Source organism: Mytilus edulis, chromosome 7, assembly GCF_963676685.1.
Source record: "Mytilus edulis chromosome 7, xbMytEdul2.2, whole genome shotgun sequence".
Taxonomy (NCBI): Eukaryota; Metazoa; Mollusca; class Bivalvia; order Mytilida; family Mytilidae; genus Mytilus; species Mytilus edulis.
Genome location: NC_092350.1, coordinates 19,930,926 through 19,956,941, shown reverse-complemented (window position 1 = coordinate 19,956,941; position 26,016 = coordinate 19,930,926). Strand labels below are relative to the sequence as shown.

Sequence of the window (26,016 nt, the reverse complement as noted above, 5' to 3'; positions counted from 1 at the left end):
CTGTAACCAATGTTACACAATTTACTATTGTACATAAAATTTATGTTCAGACATCATTACCGCTATGGTTATATTGGGACAAAAAATAAAATCCTAGCAAAACCTTTGTGACATTCAAAGATTGAGACTAGCACATAATTTACGCCCATGTGTAACACACTGCGGTTTGAGCAGTTGCAACTGATAAACAATGTAAATATTTGCCATAATTTCCCTTTAAAAAATTTCAGAATTATCATGATACTCTTTCAACATATGCTAGTGCATGCGCCATGGCTGTTGGTTTTCATCTATTTGGAAATACTAGCAGCATTTGTGTGTAAGTAAAAACTGTCTGAAGATACAATCAAATATCTTTTCTTAAAGACAAGTTGTTTAATAAATCTTGTTGTATAATAGTCTATCACCTTATAGATAAGTTTAACCATATGTATATCAATATACTATACTATGATTTACCTTTAACAGGGCTATGGTCAAATCTATGAGGTTTTTTTGCAGTAAATATTTAAAGTTTGACGAGATTTTATAACAATGTATCATCCATCATTTACAATTATATAAGAACATAATACAATTGTATTTTTGTTTATGTAAAATTTGCGAAACTTTTCATAAATAGATAAAAAAAAAAAAAAAAAAAAAAAGTTCATTTTTTATATTTTTTTAAAGAAACTTTGAAGTTGCACTTTCTAAATTTTGTGAACCACTTGCTCGTTTGATACTTTTGGTATGTCCTTTTTCAGATGCTCAAGATGAGAGCGAGATGAATTCTCCTTTCAAGGCCACAAAGTCCCGTTTAAGTTTAGGATACATAGGCAGAGGATATGATATATATAAAGGAAATCCAGCAAGCGAAAATGGAGAGGTTGACCAAGGATTTCGCCTTCCTGTCATAGATTTACCTTTCACGACGTCCCGGTTCACCACTGATGGAGAATACCGAATACCCGATAACGTTGACGTAATATCTGAAACAAGGTAGAGAACATTTTGGCGTTGTTAATATTCTTAGTTCTTTCATTACCTCACATGACTCTTGCTTACTCTATAAGTAAAACAACAAACAACTCAGAAAATAGTTATCATAAAATTACAAGATGCAAGGATTTAGGACAACAATTGTATAACTGCATTCCTCAATATAACTCTATATTAAGCCCAAAAGAATTATGTAATGACACTGTTTCATATTTTTCTCTTTGTGAATAATACATATGAAGTATGAAAAAGGTCGAGCCAGGCTTTTAAAGCTATCAAAGACAAAGACATATGCTCAGTTCACACGTAATTCGAATTCGATTCCCATCAACTAATTCTGTTTAGTTTAATTCGCAGTCGAAACGGATTACGCCCTTACGTCAATTCTAATTCGAAAAACAATGCGCGTTAAATTCGCTTTACTGTCCAAACGACGCTAACTTTTAATTCGTATTAACAAAAGCGTATTTCTAGTGCGAATTGGATAATTCGAATTAAAAAAGAAGAGTGTGTAAACACGATTAGCGAATTCGATTCGCATTCGATTCGAATCTAACTCGAATTAAATGTACGTGTGAACGAGGCATCAGAATATAAAAATAAGAAGATGTGAACCAATTATCATACAGGGTTCAATTGAAATGGGTGTTAGCATTTATATGCCATCGTAAGAAAACAGTGAGAAAAATCCCAAACCGTATAATAGCAACAAAAGGATCGAAAAAGTGTCTTAAATTAGGGTTGACCATAAATTCACCTTTATATTAAATTTTGGAAAAGCCTAGAATTATTTCCAATACAAAAATCTCGATAAAACATTTATTTTGAAGAAACTCGCTTTTCATTTATCAAGATTTACCAAACCAAAAATTGCAGCACTTGTTATTATGTTAACATTCGTTATTCAATTGATTTATCAAATATTGGACAAAATGTTGTAACCCCGAGCTCATAATGCACGGAAAGTCATGATAATGTGAATTCAAATAGATTTGAAGCCCTAAGTTATAGCATATTATTTAAATAAGTACTATTTATGATATTTCTTCCATTGTTGATGTTATTTTTTCTTGCACCCAGTGCGTCATTTGGATCGTCCTATCATCAATTGATCACGGAAACAGATTACCAAAGCATGCTACAAGTAGATGTTTCCGTAAGTAATATGAGACAGGCATAACCTTATATGTAAACAAAGAAACGCTGTCATCAAGTTACGTTTTTTTTCATTTCAAACAATCAAAAAATATGAATTGGTATTGAGTTCCTTCCTATATCTTACTAGATTAGATTGATAAATAAATATAGTTTATTCAAAGTCTCATGCAAACAAGACCGGAAAAGGGAAGTAGATTTTTTTTTTCATTGATTTTTCTACCGTAATTGGGGACTTCGTCCCCATATTAAATGTTATTGTGCTATTCAAATTTCGGTTTCATACAAAAGTCTGGGGTGAAATAATAAACTTATCAACTAAATTATTATCCTTTCCTTGTTTCGTTCGTTTGTACTTTCAATGAAAGTTCGATGCAATTGACTTACAATGTACTATCTTATTAGTAATAATTATTTTGACTCATGTATAAGAAAATACTTCTTTCGATTTCCACTTTTCATTCCTTATACATTGTTTAAAACCGTTGGCACAAATCTTGATCTGTTTTCACTTCCATACTGCTTTTGCTTATGTCGTGATGTTTATAAATTAAGACAGTGACAAAACCATAGAAATAACCAATTCAGCAAAGTCATGGGGGTTTATCTACTTTTAAATTTGTTTTATCAGCGATAACTAATTTTTTTTCTTTCGGATTTTGACCACAATCACAATGATATTAAAGTCCAATTTGGTAATCTCACAATATGATATCAGAAAATTGAAATCAGTTTAAAAAATAAGAAAAAGTCTGAAATGAATACCTAGAAAAAGTTTTACAAAATAAATTAATTAACATTCGCAGTTAAGTTTTCACACTGTTTTTTTAGCGTACATGAATTTGAACAAATGCACATAAAGTTGTAGAAGATCAAAACAATATTTTCATCAATTTCTTTAGGTCCACGCAGAAGGTAGCGGTTATGGTTACACGGGAAGTTTCAGTGCTAGCGCTTCATACCAGAAAACAGTAAAGGAGATGTCTAAAGGAGAAACAACTACTTTGGATATAATTGGAAGAGCCAATGTTTACAAAGCTAGATTAGCGTCAACTGGAACAATGTCAAAGGTGACTTTTGATATGTGAACTCATGTCACAAGCATAATCGTTTTTAAAGCTATTCAAATTTGTTATAAATTAAAAAAAAATCGGTGGAATTTACAAAAAATAGATCTATCTTCAAAGTTTGTTATCTCACATTAAAAATAACAATTATCATTGTATCATTCATTTCTATATGTCGCATTTTCTTAACTTTCTTTAATTCTAATTTGATTATATATTGACTTTATGATCAAGCTGAGTGTCTTTTTGGATAACAGTCTCAGAGCCTTGCCGAGTGAGAATTGTGAAGAGAATGCGATACAACAGATGTATATCAATCTGGTCGAGCAGTTTGGAACACATTATACAACTGAAGTAGTCATGGGAGCAAAGGCAACACAGGAACTCAGATTTAAGAATTCCGATGTCGATAGATTCCAGTCTGTTGGTATCTCGGCTATGGTAAGCGAAAACATTGAAATGAAAGAAGGAAAAGAAGAAATAAATTACCAGAAACAACATCGAAAAGAATCAAAAATTAAAATACTAGCAATAAAATAACTCATACTACTTGAATTAATTCGGCACAGGAGTTTGTGCTTTTTGATAGAACATTTGGTGTTATATGGACATATGAACTTTAAATTTAATAATACTAATATTAGCGCTTCCCAATTTAAATTTTTAAAACATTTGGGATTTAATTTTTAAAACATTTTCACTTTAATTTATAGCAAATGTGCGCTCCATTTTTATTTATATTTGCACTGTTTAAAAGAGTGTATTTCTGGCGCTGTTGTGATGGAGGAGGTTGTCATATTCTTAAAAGTGTAAACGTCAATAATTATCAAAGCCACAGCTCATTTCTGTATTTATATACAACTAAAGATGCATAGCGTATACATCAGTATTGCATTTATGAGTGAAAAATTATGTCTTAGATATGGTCCTCACTTTTACTCTCAGTATAGCGGACTCGTTTTTTGACCTACAATTGTTAACGTTTTATACACTGCGACTTGAATGAAGAGTTGTTGCATTGGCAATCCCAACACGTCTTCTTCATATTGCCATGCTATTGTAAACGGGGAAGAATATATTAAAAAACAATTATGAACATTCCTTCGTTTGCTCTTAATACTCTTCAACTTCATACATAATTTAGCTTTTTAGCTTCTATTTTTTTTTACCTTAGAGTCTTATGAAGACGCAACGAGTGTCTGGCATACACATTTATAAGCCTAGTATGTTTCACTATTTTGTTTGTTTGTTTTAACTAAGGTTGCAGCCGAACTATCATCTCCTTATGGTGTAAGTGGGGGATTTAGTGTAGGAGTAGCAAGCAATAAAGAATTGAGAGAAATGGTTCGAAATACTGAAAAGGAGCAAAGAGAATACTATACCGGTGGACGTCCTCCTTCCGGTTTCGGTGATGATAGCACTGGATCTACAGACAGTTTACGTGAATGGGCGAGATCTGCGGCGGAAAATCCAGCGCCTATCAAATATAAATTGTCTTCAATCGACACGCTAATTAAACCAGAATACTTTAAAAAGACTATACCTGGTAAAATATAAAATTTCTATCTTTATAAAAAGAAACAATACTTTATCTTACTTAACTGACGCCATCAAGAGTTGGTTGACCGTTATGTAATATCTGTTTTATAGATGACGATGGATTTGTTCCATATGTCGTACCTACAATCCCGTCCAGTTTCCCACGAATGTGACATATTGAATAAGGCTTATCAATGGATGTCTACTTAAATGAGCAACACAATGGGTTCCACAAGGGGAGCAGGATTTGTTTTACCTTCTGTAACACCTGAGATCACCCCCAGGTTTGGTGGGTTCGTGTTGCACAGTTTTTAGTTTTATATGTTATATTTCGTATACTGTTGTGTTCTTTTGTCTTTTTTCTGTTTTCGTGTAGGTTTACATTCGACTTATATCAGGTTTTTTGGTATCGTTCGTCCCTGTTTTATAAGTAATGTTTGTCTGAAGCCATTTTCAGGAATGTCTGAACCCTAAAAATAAAAAAGCTAGTATCATGAATTAATGTATTAGACCACATTCATTGGATGGCTTTTTATGTTCATTATCTTGTAAATTATAGTACTAGTAGTTAGCTAGAAACTGTAAACAGCAAAAATTATCAACCATGCAAGATGTACACAAAGGCCAATGTGACTATGATACAAGTCTTTTGCAAGAGACTTATTGTCCTAAATGATAATTTTTATTCATTTGTTTTGTAATTTTGGATAACATCAATGTTCTTCCTATAACGATTTTGACAGTGTTGAAAATGCACATAGCGCCTCTAGTTACCCTTTTTGCAATTTAATGGGTTAGCAATTCTCAATCTTCAGTTTTGTAAATGTGGACTTACGATTGTCTTTCGTCTCTTTTCTTTTGCAAAAGCGATGGCAGTATTCGTCCTTCGTCCTCATATGTCATTTTGTTCTATACTCATTCAGTCCTTGTTTATTGATATTATTTTGATTCCCAATCCGAAAAAAACTTGTGACCGAATGACGCTGATAATTTACTCATACATTAATCTAATTCGTGAATGTATTCATTATTCGATCACTCGTTGATATCTGATTTCATGGAGTAGTTACTCTATAAATATCAGAAAGCAGGTCATCGCTGACATTATATTTCATTGTTTATATCAAACTGATCATAAATGATATATGCACCATCGTCTTTCTTGTTTTAGGATTATACGAGAGACGGAAATGTTTGCGCAAAGCGCTGTTTACTTACTGTACTAAAACAATATCAGCAAATCATTGCAGTCTTTTATCAGAATCAAATTCGGACGGAAACGCAACTACTTTCAAGTAAGCACGAACATATACATAGAAAAAATTTAAGTATAAAAGAGTTGAAGGAATCAAGAAATGATCGGAAAGCTTTAATCCTTGTTTGAAAATTGATCGATATACAGAAAACAACTGTGACAAAGTACAAATATTTTTTCAACTATTTTGGCCGAAAATGTGGGACGAAATCGTTGCTTGAAATTTGTGGAAATACAGGCAATGACTTTGACTCAAAACCACTATATATGTTTTTTTGTGAACCCAATAATACAATTTTTGCTACGTAATCGATAACTCCTTTTGAATAGGTTCTAATTTTTGAAATGTTAAGATAAAAATCGTACATGACTTCTTCATCACCAGCAAAACTAGTAACAACGGATCATTGAACGTAAAACATAATTTCTCGTTAAAAATTATTTGCCATCTAACTGTGTCGACTTCCATTCAGTCCTATATGATAACATATGTAACTTCGCATTCTTATTCCATTTAAACAGTATTATGCTGATATTTTCATTTTTGATTTCCCATTTTTTTTAATCATTAACCCTGATGGCCTACAATTTATGTTTAAATACAATCCGTCCTTTTTTTTTTATTTCTACAGGTTTGGTGATTTTATCAAACTGACAAATGGAAATAAGTTTTTGGCTTTGTCACAGCATTACGGAATATCACCAGGAATGACAGTCAAACCTTTAACTACAGGTGATTAATCTTATTAGGTCAGAATTTCATTGAACACCAGAAACCATATTATAGATGTATATAAATGAATAATACGTACAAGTTTACCTTTTTTGTAATGTCGCGTAAAAATAGAACTACTATCAAAGCAAACCTATTCAGTACAGCTCATGCAGGCAAAGCAGTCATTAGCTGATAATATAGTTTAAGCACTCTTTTGTTTTGATGCTATCACACTATATATCTCTAGCGTATCATAGTGAGGATGTCTAAGAAAACATTCGACGAATGCACTTCAATCGCCCCGGCCAAGCTCACCTAGGTGATTTTTTTTTTAATAATGGAGGGACCAACGGTTTTTTTCTTCGAAATGTCACATTTAATGCTTGGCCAGAAATAAATATTTTCTTTTTTAGTGTCCGAAGTAACGAACTACGACGGATTATTCCAAATAGTTCCACCAGAGGGTTTCAACGCATTTGGAAATAACTTACATTATGGAGAACCTTTCCTTCTGAAGACGTTAGAGGTAAATACAGTAAAAGTTCATACAATGTTCAGAAACAGGTATAACTCATGTTTTGTCAGATTCAAGCGAATAATCAGGCGCTTCAGTTTCCGTTTTCATTATGACTTTGTATAGATAAGATAGTATAAGATAAATCAGAAGCCAAAATCTAATATCTATTTCAAGTTTCTAAGATTTTGTATGCCCATGATTAAGCTATGATACTTGAATTGAAAACTGAAAAAAACTCTTCCATTTGAAAAACAAGTGGTCGTTCACAATCATGTTAAGACACTATTTGTTATAAACAATAGGTAGTCAAGTATAGTCATAATTTTATAAGACAAACACGATATATACAGAAATGTGATTAATTACTATTCAAAGGAAGAGATTGTCTAAGAAATATATTTTGTGTACTTTTTTCTCTATTTTCTCTTTATTTACAGGGCGATATGTTGTATATGGGTAAAGTGATGATTTTAAATACAGATATGCCATCTGAAGCAAGACTACACGATGTGTTTACAGATAAAGACGAAAAAAGGTAAAATAATACACCTCTATGTATATATTATATACAGTACGACATGGAATTCAGCAGGGTACAGAATCCTTCCAGTTTGCATTTCTTTTCTATTATTTTACTGTTAAAGTAGAATTTCTCATGTTTCTAATCAGAATGTAGTAATGTAGAAATTGCGCTTTAAAAAGCTTAATAAAGGCAACAGTAGTATACCGATGTTCAAAAGTCACAAATCGATTGAGATAAAACAAAACCGGGTTACAAACTTAAACCGAGGGACACACATCAACTATAAGTGAAAAACAACAGAAACACAGAACTGCTACAAAAACAAACGCCGACAAACGAATTATTTGATAATAACTGTCATAAAATACAACAACCTACAAAAGAGTTAACCACGGTTTCCGTGTAAACTTGATTATGCCTCGCTCAATTCGAGAAATGTCAAAATTTACAAGCAGCTTCAATGACAAGGTTTGTGTTAACTCCCTGAAGTTGTTATTTGAAAGTTCCATTGAAGTTAAAACGCATGATTTATTTCTCCGTTCTCATGTTAAATCTGATGGATGTATGTCTGATACTGTATAAATATTGGCAACAATAGTTAACATATGTTTAAAGTGAGAGGTTTAGCAAGCTACATTTTGTATAAAACCAGGTTCAATTCATTTTCTATATAAGAAAATGTCTGTACCAAGTCAGGGATATGACAGTTTTTGTGCATTTGTTTGATGTGTTCCAGCTTTTTATTTTGCCATTTGATTATGGACTTTTTGTTTTGATTTTTTTCACAGTTCAGTATTTTTGTGATTTTACTTTTTTTCTCATCAATCAAGTTTTGAATATAAAAATCCAGTGAAAATAACTAAAGGAATCGAATAAACTCATGAGGGAAAAAGCCTGGATGCGTCAATCGAATATAAAATCCATTTTAATGAGACTAAATATTCGTTCAAACAGAAACTACTAATTCCACCTTATTATTCATAACTACCTAATCAATGTTGTCTTAAGCGCGTTTTATTTAATACCAGCCTTTCGAATATTTGTTATGAGTATATGAATGTTTGTGAGAGCAGGGCAATAACGTTTGTCTATAACTATCGACTTTGTTTTTATCAGAAATGTCAACATCAGCCACAGTCAGATCACTGACTTCTCAATTTTTCTGAAAAAGGAGAAAGGTAAGTTAATTACTATTCATGATCATGACATCTAAAGTATTTTAGAACTTCTAGATTTATTTCTTTATCATTAAAAAAATATATTTTGATATTTGATGATTTACAATACTCATTTACTGGACCCTGAATCCTATGTCACTTCACCAGTAACTCAATTTTTAACTGTTCAGTTGCCAATGAATGCCCAAAATTTTCAAATACAAAACCAATGTCCCCTATATAACAATAAAGACAATTATGATGAAGAAAGTCAACAGTATTATACTGCTGTTCAAAAGTCATAAACCGATTGAGAGAAAACAAATCCGAGTTACAATACTCATTTACTGGACCCTGAATCCTATGTCACTTCACCAGTAACTCAATTTTTAACTGTTCAGTTGCCAATGAATGCCTAAAATTTTCAAATACAAAACCAATGTCCCCTATATAACAAAAAAGACAATTATGATGAAGAAAGTCAACAGTATTATACTGCTGTTCAAAAGTCATAAACCGATTGAGAGAAAACAAATCCGAGTTACAAATAAGAGGAAAACAACCAGGGAACAACAGAAACACCGAAGTGCAACATACATATAAACGAAATATTTGATAACAACTGCCGTAATTTATAACCACATTGTAAACAACAAAACAGTTTTATGATACACTTCTCTAGATAAAGCCAATACAAAATGTATACCTTTATCAGTTGTGCAGTAAAAGCTTTTTATGCAATGTAATATAATTGATCTTATAAATGTGTGGTAAAGAAATGATTGTGTAATGCCATAAATTTTACTCTGTAAATAACAATGTAATTTACCAACATTTTAGATTGTTCGTATCTAGTATCTCTGAAATACGCCTGTCATATTGAGGAAAACTATTTTTTCCAAGTACAAATAATCGGATCAGAAGGCACAATAAGAAGTAACGTGAATGTTCGCTGTAGTTGTAAGAGAGGTATATGTGGGTTCATTTGGTTTCACGACATTATCATCGAGCACGATATTGGACAAGTTGACAAATTACGAATTATGGTATGGTTAGATTTGATATAAGTTTGCAAGGCATTAGTATATGAATAGTTTGAAATGATTGACGATACATATAAGAACTTAATTATGTCAAATCTGCACATCTGTCATGAACTTATAGTATACTTACGGATTGTCATAGGGTCAATTATATATCACTTGACCACTTGGTATCCTAGCCCGGTTTTAGTGGGTTTTGTATTGCTCAGTCTTTATAAAAAAAATATGTGTGTATTGTGCTTTGTCTGTTAGCCGTTATTATACGCCCGTCTAAGACGGGACGTATTATGGTATACCGTTATCCGTCCGTACGTTCGTCCGTCGTCCACACTTCGCACAATTACTAAACAACGCTTCCGCCAACTTGAATGAAACTTTGTTGAATTGTTTATATCTATTTTGACGTGAGGTCCCTTTCGATTTTTAGAAATTTCAAATTTTTCGTGTCCATGTTATGAAGTTTTATCCTTGAAAAAAAGGATGAGATTTTCAAGTTTGCGGACAATAACTCAAAAATGCTTCCATCAACTTTAATGAAACTTTGGTGAATTGTTTATATCTATTGACGTATGCTTCCTTTCGATTTTTATAAATTTCAGATTTTACGTTTCAATGTAATGAATTTTTATGTTTAAAAAAGGGGTGATTTTCCAATTTTTGGACAATAACTCAAAAACACTTACTCCAACTTTTATGAAACTTTGGTGAATTGTTCATATCAATTGATGTAAGATCCCTTTTGATTTGTATAAATTTCAGATTTTACATTTTTAGTGTTATGCAGTCTTATTATTAAAAAAATGAGTCTTTTTTCCAGTTTTTCGAATAAATCAAAACTGCTTTCAGCAGTTTATGATGAAACTATGGTGACTTTTTAATATCTATTGAACCTAGTACACTTTTGGTGTTTTTTTTTATATATAATTTCTGATTTGATGTTGTACAGTTATGGAAATTTTCTTCTTGAAAAATATGTCGGAAACGACCAAGGAAATTTATTCGTTGAAAAAAAATCATTTAAAGCATAAAGATAAGCTAAAAGGGCAACGGGCTTATCATGCGCTTATAGCGCAGCTCTTTTTTTGTCTTTGCGATGGCATTGTGTTTGTCGTCGACTTATGAGTTATTCTTTTGGTATCTTTTTTATCATTTTTGAGATTGTATTTCATTATACCAACGTTTCTTTCATGCATTATGGTTCAAAACTCAAAATTGTAAAAACTTATATATTTTCCCTTCTACAACCAGCAAAAGTGGTCAGAAAGTACTCGTCATTGAGCGAAGAAAATGAAAGAAACAAATAAATAAAAAAAACATCTAAAGGGTAGCGTGCCGTTTTCTACAAAATGTCTTTACAGAATGTTAATCACAACTTTGAAAAAAGGTAAACTATCTAAACTGGGATTATAGAAAATGATGTGCAAAATCTCAAATTCGCCAATACAGTAATCATTAAGATGTACAGTAAAGGTTGTTTTTTCTTTCGATTTCAAGATAAGCTATTGGTGTCCTATTTTATGAACGCATATATTATGGGTAATTAAAAAAAGATACATCTATCTTATTTTTTATCTGAAGGGTCTCCATGGAATAACAACAAACCGTATATATGGAGTATACATTAAAGTTTTGATAAATGGTGAAAAAAGACAAGTGTTTTGGAATAAAGGCCATTGTGTTGGCCGTATATACGAGATCAGAAGTAGTCTTCAATTTAAACAAAGAGCAATTGGTAAATAATTATTATTATTGCACACATCAGCAGTTAGTGTTCTCCTCTAGTTTTGATAATTTGAATGAGAAGCAAACTAATTCCTCTACCCTCTTGATTTGGAAAGTAGAAAATACCCTTTCAAAGCTTTAACTGGTACCCTATATTTACTCTTTTCAATGAGAAGTAGAGAAGCATCCATGTATATTTCTGTTACTTAACACAAGATTTTACCACATATTTTAGTTTTGTTATCGCCATTTCGAACCATAGTATCAAAACCGTTTTTTTTTTTATCTCATACCTTAAACGATAAATAAATTCCAGGATGCCTCATTTGTTCCTTTTATAACTGCACAACAATAATTTGTCAGGTTTAGGTTCACCAAGATAAACAAGAACCTTTTCTTATCCCCTTCTTCACATGTATGAGTATTTTCTACATCAACTTGGATGTGGTATCACTATAAGAATTTTGTTCGTTAGGAAGTTTCTTATCGTCCTTCTCTGGCATTTTTTTGTAACCATTATGGTAATTAAGGTCATTGATCTTTGATCATTAAAATTTTGGAAATGTTCACTCACATGTGTAGCAGGAAATAAAAAAATGTGATTTATCTAAGTAGGAATATCAACGTTACTGTCGAAACCGTCAAGCTGGAAAGGTTTGATTGTATCGGTGTAAAATGAAACTGAAAATTTATAAAAATTCCAATTTCGTAGAAAAAAAAAGTACGAATTATTGTTATATATCAAATTTCGTTGATTGAATCAGATTCCAAACTGACGAACTATTTATTATAACTAAGAATTGCGTGCTTCTTTTCCAATTTGACAATATTGTGTATGTATACTAGGTATAAACTTCTGTTTAATAATGAAAAATTGTCAATAGTACCAAATGCAAACAGCAAATTTTTTTTAACATAATAAATGAATAAACATCACCTTACAGATCAAAAGCTTTCATTAGAATCGTAGTTTTTTTATTTATCAAATATGACAATAGATCTTGTTGAACATGTTTGACATTGAAGTCACCGATGTTATTTGTGATCGTAGATTTAGATCTGTATCCAGTGAAGTTTACATTCCATAGTACAGATAAAACTAACCTACAAGGACAGCCTGTCAAGGTCAGCGACACGGGTTTTATTCATGTTTTATCATCAATGCCAAGAAAATCTTTCTGGGACCAGGGAATTACACAGTTAATGAGTGTAGAAAGCATGGGTAAAGTAGGAATCAAAGAAATAGGACCAGGAGCACATCAACCGATTTCAACAGGTATATGTATTAATATTGCATTCCTCATTTAAAGAACTGCTTGCAAATATTTGATTAAATAAAGTGATCAGATAATTTGTTGTTTAAATTTTTAATATTCTAAATATATGTACTAACTATTTCACAAATTAACACAAAAGACATTCTAAGTTAAAAACTAACTCATCAAGGTTAAAAGGCGTGTAATATTTACACCAAAGGGCGTTCTGTCAAAAACGGATCATTATGCCGTTCGCTCGAATGTAAAATATTCAAAATCTAAAGCAACTTTGAAGAACGAATTTAAAGATCGTTGTTGGTCGTTTTATAAATTGCTACAGCACAACATACAAGAAAGACATGTGCATATGATAAAAAGAAACCTCATAGAACAGACTTCTGCCTTGGAAGTGTGTCTTCGACACTATATTAGTATAGTTCGTCAACCCTGTGTGACATTAATCACTCATGTTAGTGTCTACAGAAGTAGATGAAATAGTATATTTCTTTATTTAATAATAAATTTTATTCTATTTCAGTTTGCAACGCATTGATATATCCAAGCTCCTCTGATTTCACTGATCGATACGATTTTTCTGATTATATCGTAATTTCCTTTGATGTCAACGTCATGGTCAATTATGTAGAGCTAGAGATAGAACATGCCTATGACTTTGACAAATATAACTTTAACTTAGCCTATGTCAACGAAGAAAATGAGGCATTCACAGATATATCTAATCTTAAAAGAACCGTAATGAACAATACACTTAATCTTACATTGCCATCTGCGATGTACACTACGGCTATCAAAATATCTTCAATACATATTGATACCAACACAAATATAACTCAAATTATTAAAATGGTAGCAGTAGTTGGTTGTACCCGCGCAGTTATAGACACAAACACTGGTATAACTAATACCAACAACCAAGAATGGAAGCTTAAACTAAGCGAGAATCAAATACAGACATCTCCATATCTCAAGGTCATTCCAAAGTCGAAAAACACAAATATAAATCGTGAAGAATTATTTAACCTCTTAGAAAAACCCGTGTCTGGTTCATTTTCCTTAACGATTCCTTTAGCAGAAAGTCAAACCGACTGTAATTTTACTGCTAAAGCTTTACATAATGTTCTAGAACAAACCAGCATGGTAGCAGAACTTAAATTTGAAAATGTAAAACTAACAAGAAAATCTGACAATAGTGGAGAATCTGTCGTTATTTCGATGGATTTGACAGGCCTCAACCAAATTGAATATAACCGAGGGTACATGTCGTTAAACGACGCAGTTAAGGAAGCAATCAAAAGCATGACTTGTACAACCAATAATGATCCAAAGGAATCATCACAAAGCCAACTATCTCAAGGAACCAGTTCCTCATCTGCATCGTCCACTGGCATCATTGCTGGTTTTTCTATTGTCGGTTTACTACTTATTGTTGTCTTGTTGTTTTTAATTTGCAAGACATACAAAGAATCAAGCAGCAAGAGAGGTAAAAGTTTTCATTTTTTCATAATAGTATCTACATGCATATCTTAATACTTTGCATATGTAACACTTTTGTTATAAATTACAAATATATATCAGTTTCATCAAAAGTACCGGCTTGAATATTTTCATATGTTACATCTTTTGATATAATAAGTCTTATTCGATGTTTTTCAATCTGTGTTCTAATCATCTGCTTACTATTTTCTAATATTACTAAGTCGGGTTAAGAGCAAAGCGAAGGTATAAAAGGAACAAAATTTAGTTAAAGTAATACTTAAGATCATACACAAAGGGCTTCATTATTCAGATGTGTTAACATTCATAACAATTTATCTATTCTACACAAAAGACTCACTTTGAAAATATTACCCTTTTTAGTGTAAAATTTAAAGAATATATTTTACAAATATTCAAATATAATTATTTGAATGTTTGAATTTTCAGAAATCAAAGGACAATTCAGAGCACCACCAAATGTCAACAAAGGCTACAACGAGTATACCGTAGAAGATACTGGGAATTAGCTCTTGATAAGAATGAAAATATATTGACAGTCAAAAAACATTTTAATATATTACTTTTTAGCTCACCTGGCCCGAAGGGCCAAGTGAGCTTTTCTTATCACTTGGCGTCCGTCGTCCGTCGTCTTCGTCGTCGTCCGTCCGTCGTCGTTAACTTTTACAAAAATCTGCTCCTCTGAAACTACTGGGCCAAATTTAACCAAACTTGGCCATAATCATCATTAGAGTATTTAGTTTGAAAAATGTGTCCGATGACCCGGCCAACAAACCAACCAAGATGGCCGCCATGGCTAAAAATAGAACATAGTGATAAAATGTAGATTTTGGCTTATATCTCTGAAACCAAAGCATTTAGAGCAAATCTGACATGGGGTAAAATTGTTCATTAGGTCAAGATCTATCTGCCCTGTCTTTTTCAGACAAATCGGACAACTGGTTGTTGGGTTGCTGCCCCCGAATTAGTAATTTTCAGGAAATTTTGCAGTTTTTGGTTATTATCTTGAATATTATTAAAAAGAGAGATAAACTGTAAACAGCAATAACGTTCAGATCTACAAATAAGACAAACATGACCAAAATGGTCAAATGACCCCTTAAAGAGTTATTGCCCTTTATAGTCCATTTTTAACCATTTTTCTAAAATTCTAGTAATCTTTTAAAAAAATCTTCTCCTCTGAAACAACTAAGCCAAATTTAACCAAACTTGGCCACAATCATCATTGGGGTATTTAGTTGTTAAAATGTGTCCGATGACCCGGCCAACGAACCAACATGGCCGCCATGGCAAAAACTAGTACATAGGGGTAAAATGTAGATTTTGGTTTATATCTCTGAAGCCAAAGCATTTAGAGCAAATCTGACAAGGTATAAAATGGTTTATCAGGTCAAGATCTATCTGCCCTGAAATTTTCAGACAAATCTGATAACCCGTTGTTAGGTTGTTGCCCCCGAATTAGTAATTTTAAGGACATTTTCCAGATTTTGGTTATCTTGAATATTATTATAGATAGAGATAAACTGTAAACAGCAATATTGTGCAGCAAAGTAAGATCTACAAATAAGTCAACATGATCAAAATTGTCAATTGACCCCTTAAGGTGTTATTGCCCTTTATAGTAAATTTTTAACAATTTTCATAAATTTTCAAAAATATTTGTAAATTTTTGTAAATTTTACAAAATATTTTCCACTATAAATACTGGGCCAAGTTCATTATAGATAGAGATAATTGTAGCAACTAGAATGTTCAGTAAAGTAAGAACTACAAACACATCACCATCACCAAAACACAATTTTGTCATGAATTTATCTGTGTCCATTGTTTAATATGCATAGACCAAGGTGAGCGACACATGCTCTTGAGAGCCTCTAGTTGTATATTCCAACAATGTGAAATCTTTTTATATATGTATAATCTCTCTCTTTTTGTGAAACAAATATCAATATTTGAAATTTTATGATATCGCATAAATTATTTAAATAAATATCAATATCAAATAAATAACAATACAAAATAATTATAACATCTCGTATCTTCAAAGATCATTATCCCCGTTTATATGACTTAGATGTCACAGCTTTGGTTCTAATTTGACGTTCTTCTTTCTATTTGGAAACAAAGCCATTAGCGTTGAATTGGAGGGATTGTACAACATTTGAGGCATTTCAAATGAATAAACAGTAAAATCACAAAAATACTTAACTCTGAGGAAAATTCAAAACGGGAAGTCCGTAATCAAATTGCAAAATCTAAAGCTCAAACACATCAAACGAATAGATAACAACTGTCACATTTCTGACTTGGTACAGGCATTTTCTTATGTAGAAAATGTCATCATACATTATATACCTATATGGAATTGTTTTCTTTTAGAACGATAGTTCATTCTTTCGAAGACTCAACTCACACGATACCATGTTTCAATGAAATATGCTTCAAGGCATAAAAAAATGACCGGTGTGAGGTCATTATTTTCATTTTTAAAAGTGCAAACTATAATTTACTTCAACATTTAACTCGATTGATATAGTTTGTTGTTGTCAATTAGGGAATTTATTTTTTAAAGTTCCATCTTTGATAGATTTAACAAAATATCGCCATTGACGCGCATTTTAACTTGAAAAAACAAATGATGTGAAGTTTTGCTCATTTTTCGCTACAGTAAAAGGATGTTATCATATATGTGAGATGAAAATGTTATTGATTCACATTGAATAGTAAGGGACGACATCCAAAGTTCAATGTAGGATAAAAAATAACTTAATTCACAAAATCTTTTCACTGACCCCCCTCCTCACCTCCGCTCTAAACCTAATAGGGGGAAAACTGATTGACTCATATGAGTATATATAATCAGAGTATATTTTTTGTGTCATGGGTCCTGTTTTCCTCAACAATATATGTTTGTTCTGTATATTGACTTGGACATTACTTAAAAAAAATATTTGAAAAAAGTGATGTGTATTTTTAGTATGCATCAAAGTAGGTGCTGTTAAATTATAATATTATAAACACTACAGTCAGCATGGATTCTGCTTTCAGTAACATTTAATGGCTTTCATATGGTTAAAGTCCAAACATAAGTTAGGGCCAAACTTAAATCTATGTTTTTCAATCAGAAGATCGATGCCGGAAAAACAAAACTAGCAGCAATTTTACACCCCCCCCCCCCCAAAAAAAAATTTATACTGTGACCTACATGCATTGATATTCATATTCGTGTTACATGTATATGCATCCACGACGAGTTCCTACATGGATCAGTTCTTACATTTTTACATCTATATTTTCTTCTTACTCTATCAAATGATCAACAGATCACATTTCTTATAATTCTATTGAATAACAGCCACGAACCTCACAATGGGGTCTGGGTTCTCTGTTTAAAAAAATGTATTGCCATTTTTAAAAGAGAAAACTTTTCTGAAAAGTTCATTCGTTAAAAATTGTTGAAAAATAATATCTTTTCCACGATAAAATGTTATAACAAATAAAAAGGTAGATTCAGGGTGCGTGCCCGCCCCCTTTTTTGGGAGAAAACTTTGGTTGATAACATAGGGAATCACTGAGGCATGACCTGAGCGGGCACTCTCTAAGGAAGAAGGGAGTCAGTACCCCCCTTTTTACGAAAATGTCTTAATATGCCACTACAAATAGAATAAAAAGCAGCATAGGACCCTCTTCTATAAACTAAGTTGGTACAACAAGTTAAAATACAAACATAAACCTAGGGGTGTTATACGACACGGAAAACCTTAAAATATGCATTATATATATAACATAATGTACTTGCTTTCTTTTCTTGATGATAAATTCACGAAGACACCTGATGAATTAAAATTGCAACTTTAGACAGATCATTCTCTTGCATTATACATTTAATCAAACAAATATTTAAACCAGCTGAGCACACAGCTGGTCACAATTCAAAGAAGAAGTAAGGAATTTTTCATAATTTTAATCTATATAACCAGTTTATGTACACATCGATCTGTGAGAGGCCAGCAGGTACTCAGATCATGGGAGAAACAATCATTTTACCTAGGTAACTCAGTATATTACGTATGTAGCCTTGTTTGTTAAAAGATGAAAATAGTTTCCCTAAGTTTTAATTTTAATTACAACACTACCATAAACAGGCAGAAATGCAGTCTTAATATTCCTCTTTTTTCACGAGAACTGTTATATCTAAAGATGCATATGAAAACCTAAAATAATCGAAAGACTCAAATAAATATGTTTACGCTATAACGGACATTCAACATTCAAACTAATAATAAATTGAAAATAAACTGATAAAACCGGCCCATAACAAAAAACCAAAAGACAAACAAACAGTATACAAAACACAACTGTACATAAACATGGACTGGGAAACACGAACCTATCAAATAACTTGTGTCATACAAGTCTACACTCATCGGCTTCATTAAAACCCATTTCAAGTCATAGGAAGCGTTAAACTTAACATTGCCATCTAAACATGAGGCTCTGAAGAGAGTCATATAACGCTCAATTGAAACTTCAGCATAAAATTGATACAATACAACACGAACATTTGATCTAACTAGAAACAGATGGAGTCAAAATCTTGCCTTGCTGGACAAAGTTTCTGTGTATTCATTTCTTTTCTTCAAGACATGAACAATTTAAAAATAACAAGAATGTGTCCAAAGTACACGGATGCCCAACTCCCACTATCATTTTCCATGTTCAATGGACCGTGAAATTGGATAAAAAATATAATTAGGCATTAAAATTAGAAAGATAATATCATAGGGAACATGTGTACTAAGTTTCAAGTTGATTGGACTTCAACTTCATCAAAAACTACCTTGACCAAAAACTTTAACCTGAAACATGCACTTTCATTTTCTATGTTCAGTGGACCGTGAAATTGGGGTCAAAAGTTTAATTTGGCTTTAAAATTAGAAAGATCATATCATAAGGAACATGTGTACTAAGTTTCAAGTTGATTGGACTTCAACTTCATCAAAAACTACCTTGACCAAAAACTTTAACCTGAAGCGGGACAGACGGACGAACGAACGGACGAACGAACGGACAGACGGACGGACGAACGAACGCACAGACCAGAAAACATAATGCCCCTCTTCTATCGTAGGTGGGGCATAAAAACGGGTTGAAACTGTACGTTATGAGAAACAACTCCAGTAATGGGTCGACTGATTTATTTGTATATGAAGCATTGATGTTTTGCGGTATAATTTTTCAATATATTAGTAAGAACGCTCAAAATTGGTAATAACTCATCTTGCATAGGCAATGATTCCTATGGAGTAAACTAACGATATCAGGCATACTTCTTATTTGTAAACCTTATTAGCTAATTAGTTTTGTTATTTGCAATTTCTTCCCATCTCCTATGATTTTTCACCTAATGAACACAGAATTCAAATAGACCAAGTGATGCCCTTGCACTTCTCTCAGAAATAACAGTAGTATATCAAAGTAAATGTAGGACTTTCTTTGAGATACAATTGTGTCTGAGAGACCTAACGATGTCCCCGCAGATGCAAAGTGCTATTTTAAAATTAACAACGTGGAGCATGGGAGAACATAGGTTTATGGTTCATTGTTAGAGGAGTTATCAATACTCCAACTAGAGGCTCTAAAAAGCCTGTTTCGCTCACCATGGTCTATGTGCATATTAAACAAAGAACACGGATGGATTCAGGACAAAATTGTGTTTGTCGATCTTACTTTATTGAACAATCTTGCTGCTTACTATTACCTCTATCTTTACTGAAATTGGCCCAGAAGTGACAGTAGAAAATATTTTGTAAAATTTTACAAAAATTAATCAAATTAATGACAATTGTCTTTAATAAACTTGGCCCAGAAGTGACAGAGGAAAATAATTAGTAAAATTTTACAAAAATTTACCAAATTAATGAAAATTGTTAAAAATTTACTATAAAAGGCAATAACTCTTTAAGGGGTCATTTGACCACTTTGGTCAGGTTGTCTTATTTGTAGATCTTACTTTGCTGAACATTATTGCTGTTTACAGTGTATCTCTCTCTATAATAATATTCAAGATAATAACCAAAAACTGCAAAATTTCCTTAAAATTACTATTTCGGGGGCGGCAGCAACCCAACAATGGGTTGTCCGATTCAACTGCTAATTTCAGGGCAGATTGATCTTGACTTGATAAACAATTTAATCCCATGTCATATTTGCTCTAAATGCTTTGGTTTCAGAGTTATAAGCCAAAATCGACATTTTATCCCTATGTTCTATTTTTAGCCATGGCGGCCATCTTGGTTGGTTTGCTGGGTCACCGCACACATTTTTTAAACTAGATATTCTTATGATGATTATGGCTACGTTTGGTTAAATTTTGGCCCAGTAGTTTCAGAGGAGAAGAATTTTGTAAAAGATTACAAAAATTTACGAAAAATTGGTAAAAAAATGACTATAAAGGGCAATAACTCCTTAAGGGGTCAACTGACCATTTTGGTCATGTTGACATATTTGTAGATCTTTCTTTGCTGAACATTATTGCTGTTTTTAGTTTATCTCTATCTATGATAATATTCAAGATAACAACCAAAAACGGCCAAATTTCCTTAAAATTACAAATTCAGGGGCAGCAACCTAACAACCAGTTGTCCGATTCATCTGAAAATTTCAGGGCAGATTGATCTTGACTTAATAAACAATTTAACCCCACGTCAGATTTGCTCTAAATGCTTAGGTTTTAGAGTTATAAGCCAAAATCTACATTTTACCCCTATGTTCTATTTTTAGCCATGGCGGCCATCTTGTTTGTTTGGCCGGGTCACTGGATAAATCTTTTAAACAAGATACCCCAGTGATGATTGTGGCCAAGTTTGGTTAAATTTGGCCCAGTAGTTTCAGAGAAGATGATTTTTGTAAAAGTTAACGACGCAACGATGACGACAGACGACAAAGACGGACGCTGGACGCCACGTGGTGAGAAAAGATCACTTGGCCCTTAAGGCAAAGCAGATAGATCTTGACCTAATAAACAATTTTACCCCTTGTCAGATTAGCTCTAAATGCTTTGGTTTCAGAGATATAACTCAAAATCTACATTTTCCCCCTTTGTTCTATTTTTAACCGTGGCAGTCATCTTGGTTGGTAAGCCGGGTCTACGGACACATTTTTTTTTAACCTATACCCAAATGATGATTGTGCCCAAGTTTGGTTTAATTTGGCCCAGTAGTTTCAGAGAAGTTTTTTGTAAAAGATAGCAAAATTTTACAAAAAATTGACTATAAAGGGCAATTACTCTGTAAGGGGTCAACTGACCATTTTGGCCATGTTGGCTTATTTGTAGATCTTACATTGCTGAACATTATTGCTGTCAACAGTTTTTCTTTATCTATAAATATATTCAAGATAATAACCAAAAACTGCCAAATTTCCTTAAAATTACCAATTCATGGGCAGAAACAAAACAACGGGTTCTCTGATTCATCTGAAAATTTAAGAGCAGATAGATCTTGACCTTATAAACAAATTTATCCCAGTGATATTTGCTCTAAATGCTTTGGTTTCAGAGATATAAGCCAAAATCTACATTTTACCCCTATGTTCTATTTTTAGCTATGGCGGCCATCTTGATTGGTTGGCAGGGTCACCGGACACATTTTTTAAACTACATACCCCAATGATGATTGTGGTCAAGTTTTGTTTAATTTGGGCCAGTGGTTTCAGAGGTTTTTGTAAAAGTTAACGTAGACGGACGACGACGACAGACGACAACGACGGACGCAAAATGATGAGAAAAGCTCACTTGGCCCTCTGGGCCAGTTGAGCTAAACAGGGCCAAGTTCAACTATCTCCCAAAAGAGCAATTATTAATCAAAACCAAACCATAACCTTGACCACATGCACACCTTCAATATAAGTACAAACAACAACGTGCAAAGTGAAATTCTAGGAGTGGACTGACGATTTCAGGTTTTTGACTTATCATAGTAAATGTAGCTGTATCACAGGTTATATTCCGTAAGTTATGAAAAATTTTACTTTGGAAGAACCACATCAAATCCCATAACAAATACTCCTAAGATGAAATTATCAAAATGCTGGGCTTTTTGATTGCAACATATTTATTGAGATTGGTGGATTTTCTTTTAGCAGACAATATTTTGATGAGTACTGATTTTGCACCACTACTTGTATACTCATATGAAGCAGAATTTTTCACTTTCAGCAATAGTGATGATGTTCCCACTCAATAACCCACTTTTGGATTAGGGTTTACATCTCGTATCCCGGTGAACTTGAAATAAAGGATACTTTTGAAAGTAGATCAGCTTCATATCTTGTGACCTTTCCCTTGATGAAACAAATAGACTACTAATACTTTAAATTTGAATCTATGACAAACATGATGATTTCAACTTTCTAATTTTAAACACATCAATTTTTATTAGTTGTCATAAGCTTTGAACTAGTAGTCAGCAACTGGTTACTGTGAGTAATCTCAGAAAGGCACTTTGTATCTTTTGTGTTTTTTTTTTCCAGGTTTTTTTCTGTTTTGTATTTTTCTGATGAGTAAAATCCTTTCCAACTGATTTTTATAGTTTATACTTGTGATGTAATGTTATTCACTTTCCCAGGTTAGGGGTGTGTTTGGTATCATCAAATATGTCTAACCCCTTCAGATTCTGTATGTGCCTGTCCCTAGTCAGGAGCTGGTATTACAGTGGTTGTAGTTTGTTCCAAGAAATTACTGATCATAAATCAGGTCATTAGTTTCTCGTTTGAATTAATTGACATTTGTCATTTTAGGGCCTTTTACTATTTTTGCAGTATTGGTTTTGCTAATTGTTGTTAACAATATCATCATTTGGTCTCTGGTGAAGGGTTGTCTCAAACTCTGATGAGAATGTTTACGTGTAAAAGATCTAGCAATGTTTTGTGATGTTGGATTTTAAATACAAAGCAATAACATATCAAACTAAAAAGTGTTCTTCAATTCATAACAAATTATACTACAGTTTATTGTTTTAAAACAAACAAACAAAATTAATCTTGCAACAATATTTAGTAATTTTATCATTGTCATTGGTCATTAACCCAAACACTGAGAGAAAAATGGTCAACTACAAAACAAGTAGATCCAACAAACTGTTTGGCCCTTCTTTAGATTATTAACCCGAAATATTGACTAACCTTTTGCCATATTTTACCCCTAATGCATCTTATTACATTCATATTTTCACCATAAGATATTTTGACTTAAATTATAATAGAGTTTGATATAACAGTTCAGAGATACCATTATTATTCCTGCGCAATAATTCCTTTAATTATCAGGTAAATTTAACATATTTCTTGTAAAAACTTTACATATTCTTATACTGTGAAAGTACTTTCATTCGTGGGGTTCCAATTTTCGTGGTTTTCGTGGATGACTTTTTCCACAAATTTAAGTGTCCAACGAAATAAAACAACCATTGTCCAAATCAAGACATCGAAAGATCCCCATCGGTAGGTTTGACTACTGATATGATCTCGAGAATATATGAATAATGCCAAATCTGAGAATACTTTAATAGCAGTCACAGAACTACAACCGCATGCAGGATTATACCCATTTAATCTTTAATAACCTAACCTGTACAACTTTTGATCTTTTAATTCTCATAAGAAATATTTTTGATCGATGAAAGTCAGATTTCTGGTAAGGATATATATTATTAAGAAGGAATATAGTTACAATACTGTTGTCAGGTCATTAAAGATTGCATATTTTGGCGTTAATATTGATTCACTTATAGGGTCTTTGCATCGGAACTAAACACATTTATTCAAAAACCAGTTGTTGGCATGACACAGGTTATGTTCGTCTCATATATGTTATGATGGTATGATACTAAACCCTGAACGGGAAGGATTGTGCCTGATGTTCATATGATGAAATCATAATCTTTCAGTCAGTTTAATTGAAGTCTGGAGCTGGCATATCAGTTAACTGCTAGTAGTCTGTCGTTATTTATGTATTATTGTTATTTTGTTTATTTTCTTTAAGTTACATCTTCTGACATCAGACTCGGACTTCTCTTGAACTGAATTTTAATGTGCGTATTGTTATGCGTTTACTTTTCTACATTGGCTAGAGGTATAGGGGGAGGGTTGAGATCTCACAAACATGTTTAACCCCGCCGCATTTTTGCGCCTCTCCCAAGTCAGGAGCCTCTGGCCTTTGTTAGTCTTGTATTATTTTAATTTTAGTTTCTTGTGTACAATTTGGAAATTAGTATGGCGTTCATTATCACTGAACTAGGATATGTTTGTTTAGGGGCCAGCTGAAGAACGCCTCCGGGTGTGGGAATTTCTCGCTACATTGAAGACCTGTTGGTGACCTTCTGCTGTTGTTTTTTTCTATGGTCGGGTTGTTGTCTCTTTGGCACATTCCCCATTTCCATTCTCAATTTTATTAGTATGTTAGTGTTCATTTTATATCCTCATACTCCTTGTACATCTGGGAAATAATAATTCCATGCTGGGCTTGATTTCGAAAAGAATTATTTGACAATTCAAGATATGTTTATAGCATTTGTTTATGTTACTATTTTCTTTAGATGACATGTTTATGGCCTAATTAACAACTTTGATGGTCTTTAATCTGTTGATCACTTTATCATGGGTTATAAATTTGTGTTATCACTACGATTTACACAAGTCAAAGTTTACTTTGCAATTTCCTTCAATCCAGACTATTTGTAACCTTTGTTTCTAAAGGCTTTAATTTGTCAATTATTTTTATTTTAGAAAACTAAAATCCATGAATTTAAAAACCCACGAACATGTGAATATTGCTCAAACCACGAAAAATTTGACCCAAGAACTAAAGTACTTTAAAAACAGTAAATCATTTAAATTTAGCCACAGCTGCTTGTATTGATTTCTTCAAAAATGACTTGTGAGACATCACCATTTGGGTCAAAATCTCTTTATGTTCTTTGTTCATCTGAAATGTATAATTACACACCTATAAAATCTTACATGATGAAGATGAAACAGGAAAACCTAGGTAAACATACTGTCACTGGCCCCACTCCTAAGTTTGGCAAACAGACAGTGTGTGTGTCTGACTAATCCCCAAAACACCTACACACTTCACTTTATCATTGCCAAGCTGCTCATTCTAGAAAATACTATGTCTACTGTCCAGTAATACATGAATAAAAATAAAATATGAGAAATTCATAGTTAATTCAATATATTGATTGATTTATTGTTGATTGCTTAACATAACATCCAGTGTTCAAACTTCAACATATTGAAAAATTCAAAGTATCATCAAACAGGAAGTAGATGTCTGATAGATATAAAGAAATCACATATTCCAACCCATCACTACCATGCTGTTGCGTAATATGTCATTCTATTCAGTAGTACGGAAGAAAATAGTGATGGAAATATTTGGACTAACGACTTGAGGACTAAATAAACACATACAAATTTCTAAACTTAAGTGGGTGTGTGCTGTATCACTGATGTACAAATATATATGTAAAATTGACTTAAGATGAAAATGTTTTAAACGTTACCAAA

The 26,016-nt window shown here is 32.5% G+C and overlaps 2 protein-coding genes across 4 annotated transcripts in view; one reads left to right on the top strand and one right to left on the bottom strand.

Annotated features, from left to right (window-relative positions):
- Positions 1 to 752: 752 nt before the first annotated feature.
- LOC139480962 (uncharacterized) lies at positions 753 to 16,453 on the top strand. Its single transcript, XM_071263956.1, has 15 exons — positions 753 to 981; positions 2,062 to 2,137; positions 3,039 to 3,206; positions 3,438 to 3,644; positions 4,464 to 4,749; positions 5,914 to 6,037; positions 6,630 to 6,730; positions 7,126 to 7,238; positions 7,667 to 7,764; positions 8,869 to 8,930; positions 9,750 to 9,955; positions 11,531 to 11,684; positions 12,726 to 12,950; positions 13,469 to 14,431; positions 14,875 to 16,453. The coding sequence occupies exons 1-15, from the start codon at positions 767 to 769 to the stop codon at positions 14,952 to 14,954; spliced, it is 3,078 nt and encodes a 1,025-aa protein (XP_071120057.1). The 5' UTR covers positions 753 to 766; the 3' UTR covers positions 14,955 to 16,453.
- A 6,955-nt stretch (positions 16,454 to 23,408) lies between these two features.
- Positions 23,409 to 26,016, bottom strand: part of LOC139480969 (Fanconi anemia group E protein-like) — a 31,927-nt gene continuing 29,319 nt past the window's right edge. For all 3 annotated transcript variants that reach the window (XM_071263965.1, XM_071263964.1, XM_071263966.1), the window contains exon 13: positions 23,409 to 25,429. In XM_071263965.1, coding sequence (XP_071120066.1) covers positions 25,331 to 25,429 — 99 coding nt within the window. In that variant the 3' untranslated portion in view covers positions 23,409 to 25,330. The remainder of the gene's footprint in view (positions 25,430 to 26,016) is intronic.

Bases quoted from the DNA above. Each gene is read 5' to 3' on its own strand.
- LOC139480962 (XM_071263956.1), top strand. From the start codon at position 767: ATGAATTCTCCTTTCAAGGCCACAAAGTCCCGTTTAAGTTTAGGATAC. The intron at 2,138-3,038 runs GTAAGTAATATG...CAATTTCTTTAG, and splicing joins TGCTACAAGTAGATGTTTCC to GTCCACGCAGAAGGTAGCGG. The intron at 14,432-14,874 runs GTAAAAGTTTTC...TTGAATTTTCAG, and splicing joins AGAATCAAGCAGCAAGAGAG to AAATCAAAGGACAATTCAGA.